The 21,868-nt window shown below is 42.6% G+C and overlaps 1 protein-coding gene across 11 annotated transcripts in view; it reads right to left on the reverse strand.

The window, feature by feature from the left end:
- LMBR1 (limb development membrane protein 1) overlaps positions 1-21,868 on the reverse strand; it is a 151,653-nt gene that overhangs the window by 31,420 nt on the left and 98,365 nt on the right. For all 11 annotated transcript variants that reach the window (XR_006199427.1, XR_006199426.1, XR_006199429.1 and 8 more), the window contains one exon: positions 4,024-4,104. Coding sequence is in view for 8 of the 11 variants with exons in the window: in XM_042927218.1 (XP_042783152.1) it covers positions 4,024-4,104 (81 nt within the window). In the remaining 3 variants the exon portion in view is untranslated. The remainder of the gene's footprint in view (positions 1-4,023; positions 4,105-21,868) is intronic.

The raw sequence follows: 21,868 nt of genomic DNA on the forward strand, positions 1-21,868 counted from the left end.
CAACAACACCCAGGCTTTCACTTCAGGAGCTAAAAACTAAGAGCAAGACCAAAGTGCAAAGAGACCGGCCCTCATGAAGGGCACGACCCACTGTGGGATGATCACCAGCCCAGACAGAGGAAGGAGTCATCCCTACTTCAACCGCCCCCCAGAAGAAAAAGCGAATCCTCTCTAGGAAGAAAACATTATCCAGAGTTTCTACAGTTTGGTGTAAGAAATGTCTGACAATCAAATGTTACCTGGAGATAGGACAGAGAAAGAAAGAGAATAAAAACAGACTTTCAGTTTATCCAGATATTGAACTTATCAGAAAGAGGCCTTAAAATAACTGATTAATAGGTTCAACAAGATAAGCGACAAGATGGCAACTGCCGCAATTTGAATCCAGAAAATAACCGAATGGAAATTCTAGAACTGAAAAATACAGGAACTAAAATTAAGAGTTCAAGAGGAAGTTTAGCAACAGGACACAGCTGGAAAGACAGTGAAATGGAAGACACATCGATGGAAAATAGCACAGATCAGAGAATGTAAAAAAGGAGGAGAAATTCAGAAAAAAAAAAAAAAATGTAGGAGTGAAAAGGTCCAGCACATGTGCAACCGGAGGCTAAGGACATAAGAGAATGAACAGAAGGGGTATCTGACGAGGTAAGGGCCCAACCATTTCCAAAGCCGGTAAAACACGCTAAGCCATATGCTGAAGAAAGGCGACAGATCTCAAGAAGAATTAACATAAGGAAAACCAAACCTGAGCACGTCAGGGTAAAAGTGCTAATCAAGGACAAAAAGGAAACCTTACAAGCTTTCAAAAGGGCAACAAGACAACTTTCAACTGGAAACCAGAAGACGCTAGAAAGACATCTTTTCAATGTGAACTACCAAATAAGAACTCTAAATTCTGTGAAAATACCCTACCAATGAGAAGGAAAGGAAAAATGTTTTCAGATAAACAAAAACCGACAGAATTCATTGCCAACAGACCAGCACTAAACGAAATGCTAACAGATATTTTTCAAGCAGAAGCTAAATGAACACTGGAAACACAAATCAGGGGCACACGAATTTAAACACCAGTGAAAACCACTTCACGTCCACTAAATTGGGAAAAATGTAGAGTCCCACGTTGTCACTTGCTGACAGTAAAGTGGAGCAACAGGAAGTCTTATCCATGCCTGGAAGAAATGCAAAATAACACAACTACTGGGAAAATAATTCAGCATTATTTTAAAAAGTTGTATACCCACATACTCAATGACCCTATAATTCCACTTCCAGCTATGTACCCTGAAAAGACAGAGAAGTACCAAGAGATATACAGGAGAATGTTTATACCAATATTACTCATAATAGCAAAAGATAAGAAACACATCAAATATCCATCAACAGCAGAATGAATGAACAGACGACATGAAGTTGTTTACAAAGATGAAAACGACAGCAACCTATTGAATGGGAGAAGATATTTGCAAATTATATATCCACTAAAGGGTTAATATCCAAACTCTACAAAGAACTTGGACAACCCAACACCAAATTTAAAAATGAACAGAGGATTTAAATAGACATTCTTCCAGAAAGACACACAGATGGGCAAAAGACACATGAAAAGGTGCTAAACATCACTCATCATCAGGGAAAGACAAATCAAAACCACAATAAGATATCACCACACACCTGCCACAATAACTAAAATCAAAAACACAAGTAATAACAAGTGTAGGCAAAGATATAAAGAAAAGGGGACCCTTGTGCACTGTTGGTGGGAATGCAAACTAGTGCAGCCACCATGGAAAACAGTATGGAGGTTCCTCAAAAAATTAAAAATAGAATTACCAAATGATCCAGTAATTCCAATACTGGGTATTTACCCAAAGAAAACAAAAACACGAAGTCAAAAAGATATATGCACCCCAATGTTTATTGCAGCATCGTTTACAATACCCAAGACATAGAAACAACTCAAGTGTGCATCCAAAGACAAATGGATAAAGATGTCATATATACATATTTACACACACACACACACACACACACACACACACACACAGGAATATCACTCAGCCATGGAAAAGAATGAAATCTTGCCATCTGCAACAACATGGATGGATCCAGGTGGTATGGTGCTAAGTGAAACAAGTCAGTCAAAGACAAACACCTGTGCAATTTAAGAAACAAAACAAAGTAAAAAAAGACAAACAAAAAACCAGCTCTTACTTACAGAGAACAAACTGGTGACTGGCAGAGGGGAGGTGGGTAGGGAGACGGGTGAAACGGGTGAAGGGGATTCAGAGTACACGTATCACAACGTGCACCGGGCCAGCTACAGAATTGTTGAATCACTGTATCACACCCCTAAAACTGATGTAACACGGTCTGGTGATTATACTTCAATAAAAAAAGAGAAATAAAAACGAGCAAATTTTCAACAACACTGGACTTCCATTTCAGGGGCCAATTTACCACCCAGGCTGAAACAGTTAAGAAACCAAAAATCACATGCATATGAAACAGTTTCGAGACACTGGACGTGTGACCACAGAGAGACGGTGATCTCTGAGAGATGCCCTGTGTTCGCCCCTGCTCAGTGTCATGAGATGGTGTGCTAGCCACAGCACAGGGCGTGGGAACCCAAGCAGGGCCCAGCTCATTCCTGGAGCGGAGGACACAAAATGGGAGTGGGGAGAGACCAAGTTGGCTGGACGGTGCAGAGCAAAGTACGACAGGAAAACTCCTCAGGGGAAGAACTCCAAGGATCTCGAAAGGGTCATCCTTAGTCTTCAGCGGGGTAAAGATCAGCTCAGGTACACGAGCAAACAACCCACAGCTGAGGAAAGAGCCACTCAAAAACGTCAGATGGAGCAGTATCCAACCATCACCGAGGGCCAGGAATGGGGCCTGTTCCCGCGAGACAGTAACAAGGCCTCAGAAATCAGCAGCATTAGTGCCTTGATGTGAGAACAATCGGCCCTACGGGAGATGCCGCTCTGGCCCCGCCTGGCAGGCCTTCAGAGCGAAGGATACAAAAATACAGCGCCCAGCAGTAAGATTCACAGTGTCCGCTACCCAGTCAAAATTTGCCAGGCAAGCGTAAAAGCAGAAAAGTACAACCAATGATAAGGAGCAAAGTCAATCCGTTGAAATTTATCAAGAACTCACACAGAAGTGAGAATTAGCAGATAAAAACACTGAAAGGGTTATCACAACTGTATTCTGTATGATCTGAAGAGTAGAGGGCACAGACTAAACACGTTGGAGTCCTAGAAGGGATAAAACAAGTCTAAACAGGACTTCCAAATATAAAACCTGCAGGGTCTGAGAAAAATGCGATAGATGGGATTAAACGCAGTTTTCACACTCGAAAGAAAAGATTAGTGAACATGAAGATACAGTAATAGAAACTATCCAAAACGAAACACACAGAGAAAAAACCTGACAAATAAAGGAAAATCCTTGAGTTTGGGGCAACTTCCAGGGCACCCGTGTACATATAATCAGAGTCCCTGAAAGGCGGGCGCAGAAAGGAAAAGAAAAAAACATCTGGAGGAATAATGGCCAAAAATGTCTCAAATTAGATGTAAACCATAAGTTCCCGGATCCAAGAGACTCCATTAACCCAAAGAATAAGAAGCATAAAGAACACTACTCTAAACTACATCTTAATCAAACTATTCAAAGTCAATGATAAAGAGGACATCCTAAAAGCAGAGAGAGAAAAAAGACAGTTTAAAAGATGATGACAGAAGATTACTTGTCAAAAATAATGCAAGCAAGGAGACAGTGGAGTGACATCGCTGAACATCAGCTTCTAAAAAGTCATTTTACAAAACAACAAAAAAGGTGAATAGACAAATGTTTATCCTCTCCCCAAACTAAAAGACAGTCTTTATCAATAGCTTCGGACAGACTGGAAGCCTATAACCCTCATGAAACATTTCATAATTTTTGGACTCTTTCAGATTACGGTCGAGTTTCTGGAAAGACAGCAAGACCAATACACGAGTGACAAACAAAAATGTACAGTACCTAATTTTGTCTTAAGGGTCTTCACATTTTCAAGTTCTTGTTCCAACTCCATTATATTGCATTCCACTGATGAAGACAGTCCTAGCAAAAGCAAAAACATTTTAGGAGTATAACAACAGAACCCAACAGTATAGAATGGGTAGCCCTCACATTTAATTAAAATACAAGACAACACATTACAAATCCTGATCATGGAGAATAAAAACAAATGCTGATTTGTGATTCACAGAAAAGTATACCCATTTCTTTACCACTCAAAACATCCAAGTTCTTGCTGATTAAACACTACACGTTTCCTAAAGAATACCTTACTTTGATAAAATGTTTACTTGATCTGTTAATTTTTTTATTTAATGACAGAAATACCGTATGCTTATTATAGAAAGTGAAAGAAATTCAAGATCTAATTCTCTATCCCACCTCCCTAAAGTGACACTCAGGAACAGCTTGGTTGATGCTTCCACACCTTTCCTCATACTCATGTATATATTCACATGTACATGTATACCACACACATGGTCTCTATTATGTATTGTACAAGAATGGGTTAAATTGGACACGTTATTTAACCGCTTGCTTTCCTAGTCAATGATACATCCATGTTTACAGATAGTGCCAACTCTGTTAACAACTGAATAATATTCCACAGTATGGATGCACTTCAGTTTTATTCAGAATTATTCCACTTATGACTAGTCCTAGGTTTTCCGCTATTTTCTGCGACTACAACGTTGCAACAAAAATTTTTGTATGCATAGCCAGTACATTCTAATTCTATTATTTTTGCAGGACAGATTCCCAAAATTCTGAGTCACAGGGTATAAGCATTTACAGTTAAGAGATATTTAGAGGTTATTCCCTTCCAAATATTGCAATTTATTGTAAGAATTTAAATTATTGTAATATTTCCATTTCCATTTACAGCTTTTGAAAGTATCTATCGTCTAATACCTTCCCTCACACTAGATGCTGTAGTTCTTGAATTTTGGCCAATATGATGGATAAAAAACGTTGGGTTTTTTTTTTTTAATGTTTATTTTTGAGAGAGAAAAAAAGAGAGAGAGACAGAGCGGGAGCAGGGGAGGGGCCGAGGGAGAGGGAGACACAGAACCTGAAGCAGGCTCCATCCAGGCTTTGAGCTGTCAGTACAGAGCCCGACGCGGGGCTCGAACCCACAAACCATGAGATCATGACCTGAGCTGAAGTCCAGTGCTTAACTGACTGAGCCACCCAGGTGCCCCAAAAGTATTTTCTTATTGTTACTTTAACATATATCTCCCTAAATGTGGTTAAGCATCTTCCATATGTTTATTTACCACGTGGATTTTCCCTGTTCATATTTTCTACTTATTTCTATAACGACTTGCATTATCTCCATATTCTGTTTTATCTGTTCAATTCTGAAATGGATAAATTAAAATCCCCCACTACAAATTTACTTTCGTTGATTAGGTTTTCTCAGTTTTTAAGCGTTTTCTCAATATATATTTGCATTTATTTGCTACGTTTTTTGGGTTCCTAGAAGACTGTAACACCCTCCTTAAGAATCACATCTTTTACCATTAATGACCCACTCTGTTTTTAATGTTTTTCAACTTAAATTCTATTTGGTGGACCTTAAGTTCTACTTTCTTTTTGTTTTTATCTGTATTTGTTTTATTTGTTTTACTTATTTACTGATTTATTACTGATTTACATATGAGAGACCAAAAAAGATTAAAATTAAAGGTAGATAGGTCTGTGTGTCTATCAGCTGAATCTTATTCGAGGTTCAACCTTATCAGTTAGATTTTGTTGGTTACAAGCAACTGAAATGGATGGACTGGGTACAACAGAAAAGGAACTCATGAGAGAGAGAGAGAGAGAGAGAGAGAGAGAGAGAGAGAGAGAGAGAGAACCAGCAGGAAAACTTCCAGTTTTCCTGGGAAGGAGAGGAACCAGGCAGCTGGGGGCACTCTGGGTGGCAGGAAAAGATGGACTGTCTCCTCTTAGTATTACAGCTGGGATCGATCGGTTCCAACGATTTTCAGTCTTTACGTTGCTCGGATCAAGAATAAACGTCCAGTGTCCTGAGGGCCTAGCTCAAGAGTCACAAGCCAATTCCTTTGGTAGGGGGGGCAGAGAACTCTGACAAGCAGTTCCACAGAGGTGATCAAATGTGAGAAAGAAGAAAGACAAATCAGATGCTTTACTACAACAGATCTGATAGGCTCTGTTCTTTAACAGTGGAATTCAGCCCATTTACATTTAGTAAAATATAGTATTTGCATTCAGTAGAATTTTGTATAAGAGCTGATAAACTTCATTTTATACCTTCCATATTGCTTGTCTTAATTTTTAAGTGTTTTTTGATTTATTATTTTTTTAATGTTTATTTTGAGAGAGAGAGAGAGGGAGGCAGAGAGAGAGGGAGAGAGAATCCCAAGCAGGCTCCACACTCAGTGCGGAACCCAACTTGGGGCTCAATCTCACAACCGGAAGATCGTGACGTGAGCCAAAATCAAGAGTCAGACGCTTAACAAACCAACGGAGCCACCGAGGTGCCCCTTAAGTGTTTTTGTTTCTTTTACTTTTATCTTTACTAAAATGAAATGTGCACGTAGTTCTGACTGCCAAATACATTCGCAAGGTACATACTTACACGCTGATCTGCCTCCCCGAAGACCACCACCTCAAATTGTTTAGCTGATTCTTTCAGCATTTGTCTCCCTATCACTAAATAAACAGCTTCCCTCGCTAGGTCCTGATTTTCCAGCTCTAAGTATTAACTAGGGCCTTCCTACCAAGGAAGATGAGGATTTAAGTCTCTATAAGCCACACACCTTATCATTCCTCCGTCTCCCAATGTGGATTATTGGAAACTGTGGTTACATCAATATTCAATGTCTGCATGATCGCAACAGAAATGCCATCTGCAGCTTACCCACGTAACAAACTATGGTTAGCTTTCTTTTCTTCCATAATATTATTCTTCCAACCCCTAGAATTAGTCATTTTTTTCACTTGGTTTTCTTATGTACTTATCACTATCTCAATGCCAAAGTTTCCTCCCAAATGTCTTTTTCTCTTGGTGTTTAAATTCCTGTTATACCACTCATTTCATTACCGGGAAGAAATTTCTCCTGGAGTCTTTAGACCTGCCCTGGTCTGGACTGCTGCTCTCTAGCCCTGCTGCACACTGGCACCCTGGCCCCTCCTCTCTTCTCTCCCGCAGTACGTCTCTTATTTCCTACACAGCCCTTCTCATTTGCTCCACTCCCTTACATAGGGGGTGCATAGCCTCCGGCAGCTTGTGAAGAAAAGGTTAATGGGAAGTAATATTTTTGAGACTCCACAAGTCTGGATATTTTACCTTTGCTCTCGCAGTTTGGGGAGATATGGAAATCTAGGTCAAAACTAATAATCCTTCAGAATTGTAAGTCACTGCTCCATTGTCTTCCAGCTCTGGCCCTGCATCCGAGAAGTCCGAAGTTCTCCTTCCCGTCCCCTTGAGTGTGAACTGCTTTCCAGTCTGTGAAACGTGTGGAATCTTTGTTCCCAGTGTTCTGGTGGCGAGTCCATTTCCATGTACCACGCAGGGCACTAGGTGAGCCCTTTCAATCTCCAAATTCACACTCTTTGGATCTGAGAAATTTTCTTGATTCTGTCATTTCCCTCTTTCCTCTCCTCTCCCCATGTGGAATTCCTAATAGTTGCCTGTTATTCACCCTAAACTGGTTCTCTAAGATTCTTAAATCTTTTCTCCTATTTTTGTCATTTGACCCATCTTCTAAAAAAGTTCTTTACCTTCCAGTCTTTTGGATAGGCCATTATTTCTAAATATCAGAAGTCCCTTTCTGTTCGCTAGATACTCATTTTTATAGAATCCTGGCCTTCCTCATGACTGCAATCTTGGTTTCTTTCTCTCAGGATGTTAACAACAGATTTATTTTCAGATATGCTTCTCTAGCGTATATTCTGTCTGTCCCAGTGTTCTGTATTGTTTGGCCTCTCCTTTCAAGTAGCTCAGAAGTCTGGTGAGCCTTAGTTGTCTGCTCATATTTAAGAGTAAAGCACGAGGGGCGCCTGGGTGGCTCAGTGGGTTCAGCATTTAACTCTTGATCTCAGCTCAGGTCTCGATCTCAGGGTCATGAGTTCAAGCCCTGCATTGAACTGAGCAATGGCTCCACCCTGAGCGTGGAGCCCGCTTTTAAAAAAAGTGTTTTTAATTTTTTTTATACCGTTTATTCATTTTTGAGAGACGGAGCGCAAGCAGGGGAGAGACAGAGGCAGAGGGAGACGCAGAATCAGAAGCAGGCTCCAGGCTCCGAGCTGTCAGCACAGAGCCCAATGCGGGGCTCGAATTCAAAAACCGTGAGATCGTGACCTGAGCCGAAGTCAGACGCTTCACCGACTGAGCCACCCAGGCGCCCCAAATTTTTTTAATAAAAAGAAAAAAAAAGAATGAAGCACTAAACGTGCTAATTTGAAACTCAAGAGTGAGTGGTGGCTGACCGCTGTGAGACTTCTTGCCGGCTAATCCAAGCAGGGCACCCCGCTGCATCTGTGGGGCCTTCCTCCAGGCTAGACAGAGTCCTCAGAGACTCCTCCCATCTCCTCCTTGAATGTCCGTGTAAAGGGAGATGGGAGCCTGCAAGCACTCACCCCGTCCCCTACACTGTTCCCAGGCCACAGCCTCTGTTTCACTCTCTGGAGAATAGCCCTCCCTCTTCTCGGGGCAGGAGAGGCAGTGCCTGGGACCTTGGATGGAGGGACAAGATGTGGGCATCCAATCGCTTCACAAACAGGATTTTCAACCAACCCTCCTGAGCTTACTCCACGTCATCTCCACTTCCACATCAGGTGGTGCCACCTCTCGAGATTTGGGGGGAGTCTGGGATACGAATCAAGCACAGATAGCTTAGGATTTAGCCTCATTGGGTCTGCTAAACTCGTTGCCTCTAAAATTTTCTCAGGTTTGCTAAATTCCAACATTTTATTGTGATGTTTTTCAAGTTCTCGTTCCCTGAACCTCAGCGTTCTCATCTGTGAAATGGGGTGTATTTATTAGGATGCTTTCCACTGAATCAAAAATCTCAACTCAAAGTAGCTTAAAAAAGAAGAAAATAATTTCACGAAATTAGAAGTTTAGACACAGAATGGGCTTCAAAGTGGGTTTTCCCACAGCTCAACAGTGACATCCAGGGACCGAATTCTGCCAGCCACAAGTTGGCTTATTATGAAGTCTGGTGGCTCTTTCCCCTTTCATGTAATTTCATAATTTCTGTTTATTTTGCTCTTTATTTCTTCTTTTCCCAGCTAGTGGAATTTCTGTCTATTCTTTCTCCCCAGGTTAATCTGGCACTTCAGTGGTTACTTTCTCACTCTTAGCATAAGTACGGTTGCATTTTTTTTTTTCAGTATAACACACTCATAACCCCATAATGATGCTTTACTGAGTAACTTTCCTGCATCAAGGTGAAGCTTTCACTGTACTTTTATTTAACGGTTCTTTCATTGCTTCCCACCCACTCCTCCTAAATCCTGGATTTTGCTGAGATTGCTTTAAAAATATTTAATATAGGATTATTTGTAAACTTTTCTTTCAGTGTATAAGTTGTCATTTCCTTAATACGTAGAATAGTACCTAGCACAAATGAGATATTCAATATACAGATACGGAATGAATATCTTTTTTACCCTAATATACATATGACATCTTGATAAATGTATGAGTTTTTAATTGCAATCTTCCCCCCCCCCCCAACCCTTAAAACTAATGATATTATCAATAATCCTTAACAGGTCACAAACAGGAAGTTTGATGTTGATCTCGTTCTCTCCTTTATAAGTTATTATTCTTTGTGAAAGCTTGTGAGATGTTTTATTATCATTATTATCATCACGCTTGGAATTCCACAGTCTTACACAATAAGTCTAGATCTTTTAAATGTCCTATTTAATAATCTTGTCCGGGACTCTGTGGTCTTTTAACCTGCACCAAAGTCTTTCTGCAGCACACTGACATTTTCTGCTATTATCTATTTACTTCATTTTTTTCTACTTCTTCCTCCTTCTAGATGCTTGCTATTTTTTTTTTTAATGTTTATTTATTTTTGAAAGAGAGAGAGAAAGACACAGAATGAGCGGGGAAGGGGCAGAGAGAAGAGGAGACACGGGCAGGCCCCAGGCTCCGAGCTGTCAGCCCAGAGCCCGACGCGGGGCTCGAACTCACGGACCGCGAGATCGTGACCTGAGCCGAAGTCGGCCGCCCAGCCGACTGAGCCAGCCTGGCGCCCTAGATGCCTGCTATTTAGATTAGGTGTCTCGGCTCTACAGTCCATGTCTGCCATCTCACCGCTTCCTTGTCTTTGCACGTTTGCTCCGTGACACAAAAGAGTTCTTCCACTTGATTCTGCCAGATAAGTAATTCAATTTTCAGAAAGACTACACTCGTTCCTCGTTGCTGGTGTAACAAAGTGCCATCAACCTAGTGGCTCACACAATATAAATGTATTAGCTCACGCTTCTGGAGTTCAGGAGTCTGAAATCAAGGGCTCAGCAGGACCGTGTTCCTTCTGAAGACTCTGGGAGAGAATCTGTTTCCTTATCTTCTCCAGCTTACCTGGAAGCTGCCCACGTTCGTTGGCTCATGGGCCCTTCTTCGGTCACTCTGCTCTGCTTCCGCAGTTCCATCTCCTTCTCTGACCCACCTATAACAATGGTGTGAGGACACCGGGCCCACCAGATCATCCAGGATAACCTTGAGACCCTTCAACTAATCACCTTGCAAAGTCCCTTTAACCACGGAGGGGCCGCGTGTGTAGAATCAGGGTGGTTGGGACTCGGACACTTTCGCAGGGTCGCTCTTCCGCGATCACAAGGACTTTTTCATCTTTTGCCTGCTGAATTTTTTTTTTTTTTCACATTCTAGGTGGCCTTTTTTCTTCTCTAACTACACGTCCTTCAAAGTCCCTATTACTTTTAAGAGCCAAGTACAAACTCTTGCTTGTCTCCCCATGAGCTGTCAACCTCAATGGGAATCAGTTGTTCTAGATCCTCATCTTCACAGTCATCACTCAGCCTCCAGCGAGCGATCGCTTTCCTTTATGCCCCGCTACTGTTCCCTTCACACCTCATCACGTCAGACCGTCTGTCAAACAATGACAAACCATCTCGGGGGCCCAGCAGTTTCTGCTTTGGGGGACTGGGGAAGAACGCCAGTTCCTCCTGATTCAGGAAGCAGCAGCCTCGGGGCTCCGGGGTGTCTCTAGCATCAGTGCGCTCCTTTATCAAAGGGAGGAAGCAAGCAGGATTTGGCCAAGGATGCTAGGCGGCTGGCGGGCGAATGCGGGAAGTAGGGGAATCCAGAGGCTCTTTCTCTAAGCCCCCTTGGGGACTCACAGAACTCCGGCCTTCCCCTGGGTTCTAGGAAAGGTAAGTACTGTCCCCTCTACATCTCCCGCCTCGCTTCCGTCCAACGCTGAAGAGGGAGAAATCCACTACCTTCTCTTTTGGAGAAGCTGAGGTCTTGAATGTACTAAGATGTTACAGTATTTCCAGAGCTCCCGAGTTTAATCATTTTACTTGTCAACAGGTAATTGACATTTATGGGAGAATAGGGGTTAAGACAGATTTCAAAGCTATAAAACTTTGACTATAAATATAGTTTAGAGCATCTAGTAGCCAAAGCAAAAAGGGAAACAATTAAATTATAGAATTAATGAATACTTCCATACAAGAAGGAGGTTTACAGTAAGACAGCGTCGCATTTTAAGATTTGCGAGTGCCTCTGAATCAAAGCTTAAACGACACAGTAGTCTTACAGATACCTTTTACTTTTTATCCCATTTCTTCATAAATTACATGGTGTGTATCTGTAGTTAATGCTCATTTAAATTCTTTATCTGATTAATACAAATACAATTCTGAACTACATTTCGTTCCCTATATTTGTAAAGAAGTATTATTCCAGTAACCAGCTCAAGGCTAGAAAACATAATCTGATGAGTATTCAGAAGTTTGAAAGGGAACGGGGATCAGGATACACAGTATTCCAGCTGCCAATTTTAGATTAGGTGAAAAGTTAGAAATGCCTGCTTTGTGGTATGATGTCTACAAAGCCCATTACAAATATCTAGACCTATCACTGTATTTTTCAAAGGAACAAAAACTAAAGTGGTATTTCCGACGTACCGTATTTTTATTTTCAGGAGACACAATACTAGGCACGCAACAGACAGTAAATACTGACTGGGGTGCCCGGGTGGCTCAGCTGCTTAAGCGTCAGACTCTTGATTTCAACTCAGGTCATGATCTCACAGCTCATAGGTTCAAGCCCTGAATCGGGCTCCTCACTGACAGTGCCTGCCTGGGATTCTCTCTCTCCCTCTCTCTCTGCTCCTCCCTCTCCTTCTCTCAAAATAAATAAATAAATGTTTAAATAAATACTGGCTGACTTGCATATAAAAATCGAGAATGCGTTCTCGTCGCCTTCAAACAGAGCATGCTTTCATTAAATGACCAGATTCACCTGGAACAACACAATTTTCAAAGACCTCACCATCCTTCACTGTGTATCATTACCTACGTGAGGTGAGTAAGCTTGTGTAGGCAGAATGTCCCATTATAAATGGCCAAAAGGAACGATGGCTATTGCAAGGAATCAAGACATACCACAAACACACATTGGAATGTTACGTGAATTTAAATTGCACTAAAAAAAAATCGTCAAAATATCCCGAGCAACTGTATTATCCTTACTTTATTTCAAAATGAATCTCACAGGTTCCATGTCAGCATTGTCTAGTCAATAAGTCAAATTGGTAGACAAAACCTGTTTGGACTAGTCATGAAAAATAAAAAGGGATTCTCCAAGAAAACCACAAAGCAGCTCATTTAAGGTCAATTTAACGGTATTATTCTGTTTTTCTTCCAGCCACGACATAAGATTTCACTACCTCAAAGGAAATTATAAGAGTATCTATTTGCATTCCCCTAGGTGATTGGCAGTTCAACACCAATTAGTTCAAAATTACACTGTTACTAGCATGTAATAAAAACAACACCTTTCATCTTTCTTACACAGGTCAGAATACCTTCAGAGCCAATAACTTTGATCAAGTAAGTATTTTTGATCCTGCCCCACCCGTCTCTTTGGATTCAGGAAAACTAACAGCTGAAGGCAACTTTTCCCAGCTTTATTCTTAAGCTGAAAAACGAGTGCGGTATTGAAAATATTTTGCTTCCAAGATGACAAAATTTCCCAAAGCCCAGCATCGCTTCAGTAACTAAGCCTTAATATACAGACAGGTTTAACTGACATTCATATGTTAAAGGGAAGATACTAATGATTTAATTTAAGACACATAATGCATTTTTAAAACTAAATATAAATTCTCTAACTTGGTTTGTAAACAACTCAAATAACATGAGGCAATAAAACAATCTCCCTAAGCAATCTGGTGTCCTGAACCAAGTCTCATAACGAATACTATTTAGAAGTAGACACCTCTAGAATAAACAGATTAGCTTTTCGTTTAACTTTTTAATTTAGCACAGAACCAAAGAAAAGTTGGTTAGAAAACCTGCTAAGTAACCCTTTAAAATTTTGATTATACTTAATATGTTAAACTGACCAATATGATCTCTAGTCACCAGAATGAGAGGTCTCTCAAGTACTTTTAATTATTTCTAATCGCTTAGGCGGATGATTTTGTTGCTTAAAGCCCCAAACGCCCAGAAATTCACAGAGCCAACAGCCTCATCCCCGAGGCAAGCGGCAGTTACGGCAGAGCACAGCGCCGCCGCTGAGGAGGCGGACCCCGGACAGCATCTGAGAACTGAAGCTGAACATCCAGGTCTCCACGGCGTCTATTTCAGCACCAGCAAACAGCGCTACTGCCCACAGAAGAGACAGGCAAGCCACACACTCAAACACTCCATTTCTATTCCACTCGCAACGCTACTATTTGTGAAATCTTGGTTTCTAGTTGCTCGGGACACATCTGCAAAAATATGCCTCAATACAGAATCAAGTAACGTAAGACTTTTTACACCCAACACGATTTGAAAATTCAAATACACATTCATTCTAAATGAGCACAAGCAAGATAGAAAATATTTAAAACTCAGCTTTAAAAACATTTATAAAAAGCTATATACAATCAAAGTAATTGTTTTTACCTTAGACATAAGTTATCGGTAGATCTTAAACTGCAGGAATACCATCATCCAAATAGGTTGTGGGTGAACAAGTAAGTCGCGTGTACTAAATTTATCTTCTGCTAATAAGTTTAGATCATTTATATACAGTGATCTAAATTTCAGAAAATAGATGATCTTGACTCTTAAGTTATTCTACAGTTTGCCGCTCTAAACTATTCTTCATCTACTGGTATTACATATTATCTTACGTCTCTTCAGTCACATCATCTTATCCCACAACGAATCGTTTGGGCTACACCTTACAGTCAACAAAGTGAGCGCCTAGCCCGAGAGGCTGAATAAACTGTTAACAAGGTACCTCTCACTGTTTCAGACGTTTGGACTCAAATGTTGGTAATCTGAATAGAAAGAAACCATTTAACTAGTTTCACCGGTAGAATTAATCCTCTTTGCTGTTAGCTCAGGAAGTCAAGATATTACTAACCACTTTCTTCTATCACAGGACTGCCATTCAGTGTCACCATTTTTGCTACATACGTACGTTGTTGATGAGAGCCCATCAGCCAATCAGTCTAAGCCTAGTCGTGTCTCAAACTGGCCTGGGGTCTGACCAATTTGAGCCATTCTCAACTTCAGTGATATAACCAGCAGGAAACAGTACTCTTAGAAAACCATTGCTGGACTACAGAAGAACACATAGAGAGAGTCAAGATGAAGGCATGTAGAGGACAGAAGCGAAGACGTGACACAGACACAAGCTTCCTCCCAACAGCAAGGGCGTGGCCCGACAGCCTGCAGATAAGCCTCAGCAAACTGTCAGGCAGCGACGATAAAGAGTTCCTCCGACAGGACGCGACTAGACTGCCAGGCAAACTCAGATTCGTGATTCATGAGCAAGACTCCACGACTGATGGGGACCAAATGCTTCTGACGGGTCACTAGGTTCCATGAAAAGATCGAATGTGGGTTTTTTTCAACCTTTTCTTTTTCAGAACACAAAGCTACTGCAACCAGACACTCTGCAAAAATGAAACAAGTACACGTGCTGCGCTCTTAAGAGTAAGGAATTCATCCAAAAGGTTCAATGAAAAAGGCTTCTTTAAAAGATCAAAATCAAGCAGAAAAGTAATTGCTACTAAAAGTGATATGCTAACTTTTTATCACGAAGATGAAAATAGCACCTAACAAAATTGAATGGAATCATTAAGTTCAAAGTCTACAATATTTTTAAATAAATTACATTAAAAGAACTGCGAAGGTTTTGAACTTAAACAATAAAAAATAATTCCTATTCATTATGGCACTTCTAACGCTACCCAGTACACCCATAGGCTATATCCACACGAAAGCTAATTATTTCAATTAATGCTGTTGCATTACTTAAACATTTAAACATGCTAATGATATATGCATCCTCTTAATCCTGGGTAGGAATTACAAAAGATCTACCACAATTAATGTAATGGGACTTTCTGTTGGGTTGCTCTTCTGGGGTCTTGGAGTAGAAATGGATCCTGATTGCTCCTATTTCATGGCCTAACAATTGGGGAAAATCACCTTATTTCTGCTTTTTCACCTACACCCCAGGGCATAAGGTCCTCCAGCCCTCAATCTTGGCTGGTCTTCAGAGTCTCTACTGTGGGCCTTCCTCAATACTGGCTGCACGTTAATTCTTTTACCACCAAACTTGATTTCTTCTACCTTCTTCACTTTTTAAGGTAAAACGACAACCTTCCGTCATGCATGTTTTTCAACGATTCACTTACTCATGCAACAAGTTATTTACCACCAACCCACTATGTGACTGGGGATATCACAGGATCAGGAGTACGGGAAGGAAGAAGACAAACAAAAATGCCTGCCCCTGTGGAGTTCAGGTTCTACTATGGAGAGACGGGCAGCATATAAAAAGTAAAACGGGGGTCGCTCAGTCGGTTGAGCGTCCGACTCCAGCTCAGGTCGTGATCTCACGGTTCGTGGGTTCAAGCCCCACGTCAGGCCCTGTGCCGACAGCTCAGAGCCTGGAGCCTGCTTTGGATTCTGTGTCTCCCGCTCTCTGACCCTCCCCCGTTCATGCTCTGTCTCTGTCTCAAAAAGAAATAAAAATTAAAAAAAAAAAAAAAAAAGTAAAATGGTGTGTCAGAAAGTGGAAAGTACTACAGGAAAACATAAGGCAGGAAAGATGGAAAGAAGGGTCAGGGTAGAGGTGGTGGCAATATTAATCATATCCCCTAAGCTACAATGTGGAGAAGCCCACCAGGAAGGGGCTCTTTGGTAAAGACCTAAGAGACAGAAGGGAAACACGTGATAACGCCCTGAGACAGGAGGCGACGGGTCAGGGAAGAACAGGAAGGACACTGCAGGAGAGTAAGTCAGAGGGCACACGGGGTGCAGAAAGAGGACCAATGCCAAGACTGGCCTTTATTCAGACTGAGAAAGGACACCACCGGAGGAGGGCTCTGAGCACATAGATGAGAAGATGTGACTTACGTGTCAAGGACTCTTTCTGACTTACAAGGTCAAAGATAGATACACGGAGACTAACTAGTAAACTACTGCAAATATCGAGCCAAGAGGTGACTGCTGCTTAAATCAAGGTGGTGACATACCAGAGCCAACGGCTTTGCTAAAGGAGTCCGTGTGGGAATTGAGAGAAAGAGACTCCCAGGAATTAGCGTGAGCACCTAGAAGAACGGATCCACCACCTACAGAGGCAGGTCAGCTAGGACCGAAGCAGAACCGGGGAATAAGACCGTCAGCTGACTTCGGACACGATATGTTTAAGATCCCTGTCCGGCATCCAAGTAGAAATGTCTCCTAGACGGAGGAAGAGGTGAGAGCAGAGGTCAGCAGCACACAGATGGAATTTAAAGCCAGAAGACCAGATACGATAACCCGAGGAGTGCAGGTAAACAAGCGTCAGGAGACTTTAAGGACGGAGGCAGGGAGCGCTCCGGTGTGAAGCAGCTGCAGACACAGGGAAAACCAGCGGGGTTTTGAGAAGCAGAGGCTCACGAAGCAGCTCACTCACGACAGTGTGGTGAACCAAGTGGAGTGAGGAGGGTGGACGAGGCCCCGGAAGGCACCAGCCACCGCGACAACAGCATGTCAGTGGGGCACCGCAGGCAAGAGTGCGTCCCAAAGCCAACGCGGAGCGTGGAAAAGAAACTGAGGAGTGTCCAGCCCAGGAGTTCTGCGTAAAGACAAGCGAAGCAATGAGGTGGTGAGCCAGAGGGACAGGAGGTGCAGACAGACTGGCTCATTTCTTCCCCTCCTTCCCTCCGTTCACTCACTTGTTCTACTGAGAAAATATCAGCACATCTCTATGCCGAAGGAAACGATCCAGTTGGGGGAAGACTGGTTACAACGGCCACAGTTGTGTCCTTGAATCAGGGAGAAAGCACTGAATCCAGTGCCACCAGGGGTGGGCGGGGAGGGCTTTGCCAGGAGCGCGGACAGTGCAGCCACAGCGGAGGGAGAAAAGGCAGCACGTGGTGGGGGACTTGCACGCAGCGGAGTCAACGGGAAGGAAAAAGCTCGTGAACGTTTCGGCACAGTCGCTTCATTTTCTCAAGAAGAGGGGAAGCAAGGTCATCAGCTGAGCGTGATGGTGAAGTCTCGAGGAAAGAGAAGACATTAACAGTCATGTAGGAGAATGTGAAGTACATTTAAGATACGGTCATACGTTTAAAGAAAGGCCAGGTGGTTACAGTCGGTCAGCTCAACAGGCGCCAGGCGGAGAGAGGGACGGGGCGAGCAGGGCACGGAGTCAAACGATGGCCCGGAATTTCAACTGTGTGAGGCAGCCAGGGTCCGACGGGCGAGAAGGAGAAAAGGCGGTGAGAAGTTATTCAGATGGACAGACAGCACGAAGGGCTGCAGGAAACGGCACGTGACGGGTGACTGACCGTACGACTGCACAAGAGCCGATCGCCGCCAGTGACCGGGCTGCGCTGTGGTCCCAGGCAGCGAGTAGCTGAGGAAGACCATTCAGAGAGAGGCCGACGGCTGGCCAGGTGGGCTGCAAGAATCATCCACACGGACACTGAGGTCACCAGTTGTGACAGGCGTTGTGGCAGAGAGAATGATCACGAATGAGGAGCTAACGCCCTCAAGGTGGCAGAGGGATTGTCTGGAAGGAGAAGAGTGATGTTTGAAAAGGGAGAAGTAATGGGATCACAATCTAATGACATGAGGTTCAAAGTGTCCACACGCAGCAGAAGACAACACGAGGAGTGAGGTGGGGGACACAGGAAAGAAGAGAACCGCCACCTGACTGGGACTGAGAAGCCGTCTGTGACGGGAAAGTCCCGTTTCTTCTAGCGAGGGTGGGGGGTGGGGAGACTGAGGACCTGGTGGTTCCGCTGCTGTGACCCAACGGTTTTGGGTTCCCCACGGTTCCCCGCAGTTCCACCCGGTATCCGCAGAGTTTCAGGAGCTAAGGGACAGTGGGAAATCAGGTGAGAGTGGGGCGCAGGAGGTGCAGGGGACAGTCTCAGAGGCAAGGCTCCCGGAGACTCGGGCTCCTGATGCTGACCGCCAGTGCAGGACGCGCTATCTCTCATGGCCTCGAGGCAGCCGCGAAAGAAGGCTGTGTGCTGGGGATGCCGGGAGCCGGAGCCCCGCCAGGCCAGTGGTGAGTTCTGGGGCTGTGGGAACCAGGCGGCTAGACATCCGGGGCCCCCTCCTGCTCCGGGAATACATACAACTCCCACCATCTGTTTCTTTTTTCCAAGTATTTCAGTGCTGGATAAAATCTTACAGACGCTCACCCGGTTTTTCCCTTCTTCAGCCAACTCATCTATGATCTTGAGACTCAGAATCTACGTTTATCTGCTCAAGGTCTGGTGCTTAGAGGAAGATGTGCAGTAAACAGAAAAAGGAGGAGAAAGCGTGGAGCCGATGGCTAACAAGACGACTTCTTGAGGACACTGGTTTACCTTCTGACAGTGTACAGGGTCACTTTATCTTATCAACATATTTTCTGAAGTAACAACAATATTAGCAAGAACAAAACCTCCAGCACCAGCAAGTGACAAACACGAACAATGGGAAGTCACAGGCAGGCATTCCACCAAAAAGCTGTACTGATATTCTAAAAACCAAGCACGACGATTCAACGCCAATGATACAGTAACTACCACGACAAGTTATAGATCTTCCAGGAAACAGTGTTATGTTTTTTCAGATGGCTGGGAGCTTGGCTCAGAGCAAACCATGCAGATATCCCAAAGATTCCCATGATGTGCGTCACACGCTCCCAAGCAGACCAAGAAAACACACGCAACGGCCACTAGCGAAACACGACCGTGAATTCTGGGGTAATTCACTGCTGTACGTTTTTTAAAAATCTTTTACTCTTATTATTTTGCAATTCTTTTCAACAGCCCAGAATAAAAAATATTTTAGGTGCCTGGGTAGCTCAGTCGATTGGCCGTCTGACTCCTAACGTCAGCTCAGGTCATGATCCCAAAGTCGTGAGACTGAGCCCAGTGTCAGGCTCTGCGCTGAGTGTGGAGTCTGCTCAAGGTTCTCTCTCTCTCTCTCTCTCTCTGCCCCTTTACCCCGCTCCCCCAAGCCTTCTCTCCCACTCTCTTAAATAAAAAAAATTTCTTTAATTTACCTTTTAAAAAAAATTTAAAATACGAAACATTTTTACAACAAAATACATTTGACACAATACTAGATTAAAGAAAACCCATGGGGATGATTTCTACTACTAACCTTCTATGATTTATGCTTTCTTAAAAAATAGCAAATCATAAAATACTGTTTATCTTGTTTTTCCCCCCTCTGCACATATTGATAAATATACCGTACTGAAGCTCACAATTTTAATCTATATTAGTCAATATGCCCATTTTGCCGCGGAACCATTTATGTTACAAGCCTGTTGTTTTCCACCCGAAACAGTCTACAATGCTAACGAGCAAAGAATGACAAAACGACAGCGACTATCCCAACGTATCGTTAAAGAGTGTCAACGGAAAGACTTTACCAACCTACCAACAGAGCGGTCAGAAATGGTACGTGACCTACCAAAATGGTAGAAAATAAAATTATGCTTACTATTAGCTATCATAGCATGCGTTTAACCTCTCCAAATTAGACTGCTGTGCTAGTCAGGGCATTTTGTTTTTAGGGGCTTGGCTTCATTTCGTAATACATCTTAGCCTTCTGGCAACTACTTCTTTTTCAGTTTCTTTAGATATAATGAACCGCTTTTGAATTTGAGGAGCCAAAGGATCTAGAAAGATGATGGAGGGACTTTTTCTCCCCTCCGTGGAAACGAAAAGTGGGAAAAGGCTGTATTTTTTGGTTTGGGTTTGTTTTGACTCAACCCAAATTCTTTAATTCACGGGGCACCATCTTGGACGCTTCCTGGGTCTCAGTCTCCTGATCTGCAAGATGGACCTCAGGCTGAAACACAACTGCACACTACAGGCAGCTTCCCAATTCAGGCACTTTTATTATGGAACAGCATCATTACCTAAATAAGACAAACTGATCATAATAGTTACTACTGTGATGAAATTTTATAAACCTGACAGTGTTGAGTCAAGTTGCAATTCTGATTAAACAGGCTTACTGTTGAAATAGCTTTATTAAAGTTAGAAGAATAAAAGATACATGTGGTACCAGTCTAAAAGTTGTTGGTACCAAAGGATACAATATTATTGACAAGAATTCTTTAAAATAGATACAAATCTGAAATTCTTTCACCTAAGAATAAAGCTCTAAATGTTAGCAACACTTTTTAATTGATGATTTAAATTCACTATTTGTAACTGAAGAAAGTAGGTATATTTTTTTCCTATTTCATACTTAAAAGTAACCTTCCATTTTATACTTACTCTTCAATTACGACCCTGAAATACAGTTAGCTATTAATACTCTGATGTTAGAGTTGGTTTTCAACATTAAAGAAAAAACCAACAACTCTGTAGGAGAAGAGAGTGCAGAATGAAAATCGTTTAAATAAAATTAAAAGAAAACTTATCCAAACCATGCCATTTCTCTGTTAAACTATCTCATTACTCTTTTCTTCATTGGTTCTTCATTTGAAGCCAAAAAGGATGAGTAATTAAAAATCGGACTTTAAGATCTACGACATGCTTACTTGGTTATCACAGCTGATAATGACCACCTTCCCAAGTAACCAGAGCCCCTAAGCACCACTGAGACAGTCAAATTTGGCACCTAGAAGCAGAAAGACGTACTACTTTTCACCTTAAAGATTTCAACAGGAAAGAAACGAAGTAAGGATACTAAAGTATCCTTTATCTTACTAAAGTAAGAAGGGGCGCCTGGGTGGCTCAGTCGGTCGAGCACCCGACTCTTGATTTCGCTTCAGGTCGTGATCTTGTGGTTTGTGAGATCAAGCCCCAGGTCGGGCTCCGCACTGGCAGCGTGGAGCCTGCTTGAGATTCTCTCTCTCTCAATCTCTCTCTCCCCCCCTCGCACACACTCTCTCAAAACAAATGAGTATTAAGAAAACTAATAATAAAGTTATTAAGAAAACATACAAATCTGTAAAACGTCAGTAACTGTGAGTCGTAATGCTTAAAACGTATTAGGGTACTGGTAGCAGAGGTGCATCTCAGTGGCCAGTGTCTCGGAACTGAGCCGCCCTTGCTAGAGGACAGTGCACTCCAGCCAGGCAAAGATGGGAACTTGACCACAGTGCCGCCAGTCCTCA

Source organism: Panthera leo, chromosome A2 (genome assembly GCF_018350215.1).
Source record: "Panthera leo isolate Ple1 chromosome A2, P.leo_Ple1_pat1.1, whole genome shotgun sequence".
NCBI lineage: Eukaryota > Metazoa > Chordata > Mammalia > Carnivora > Felidae > Panthera > Panthera leo.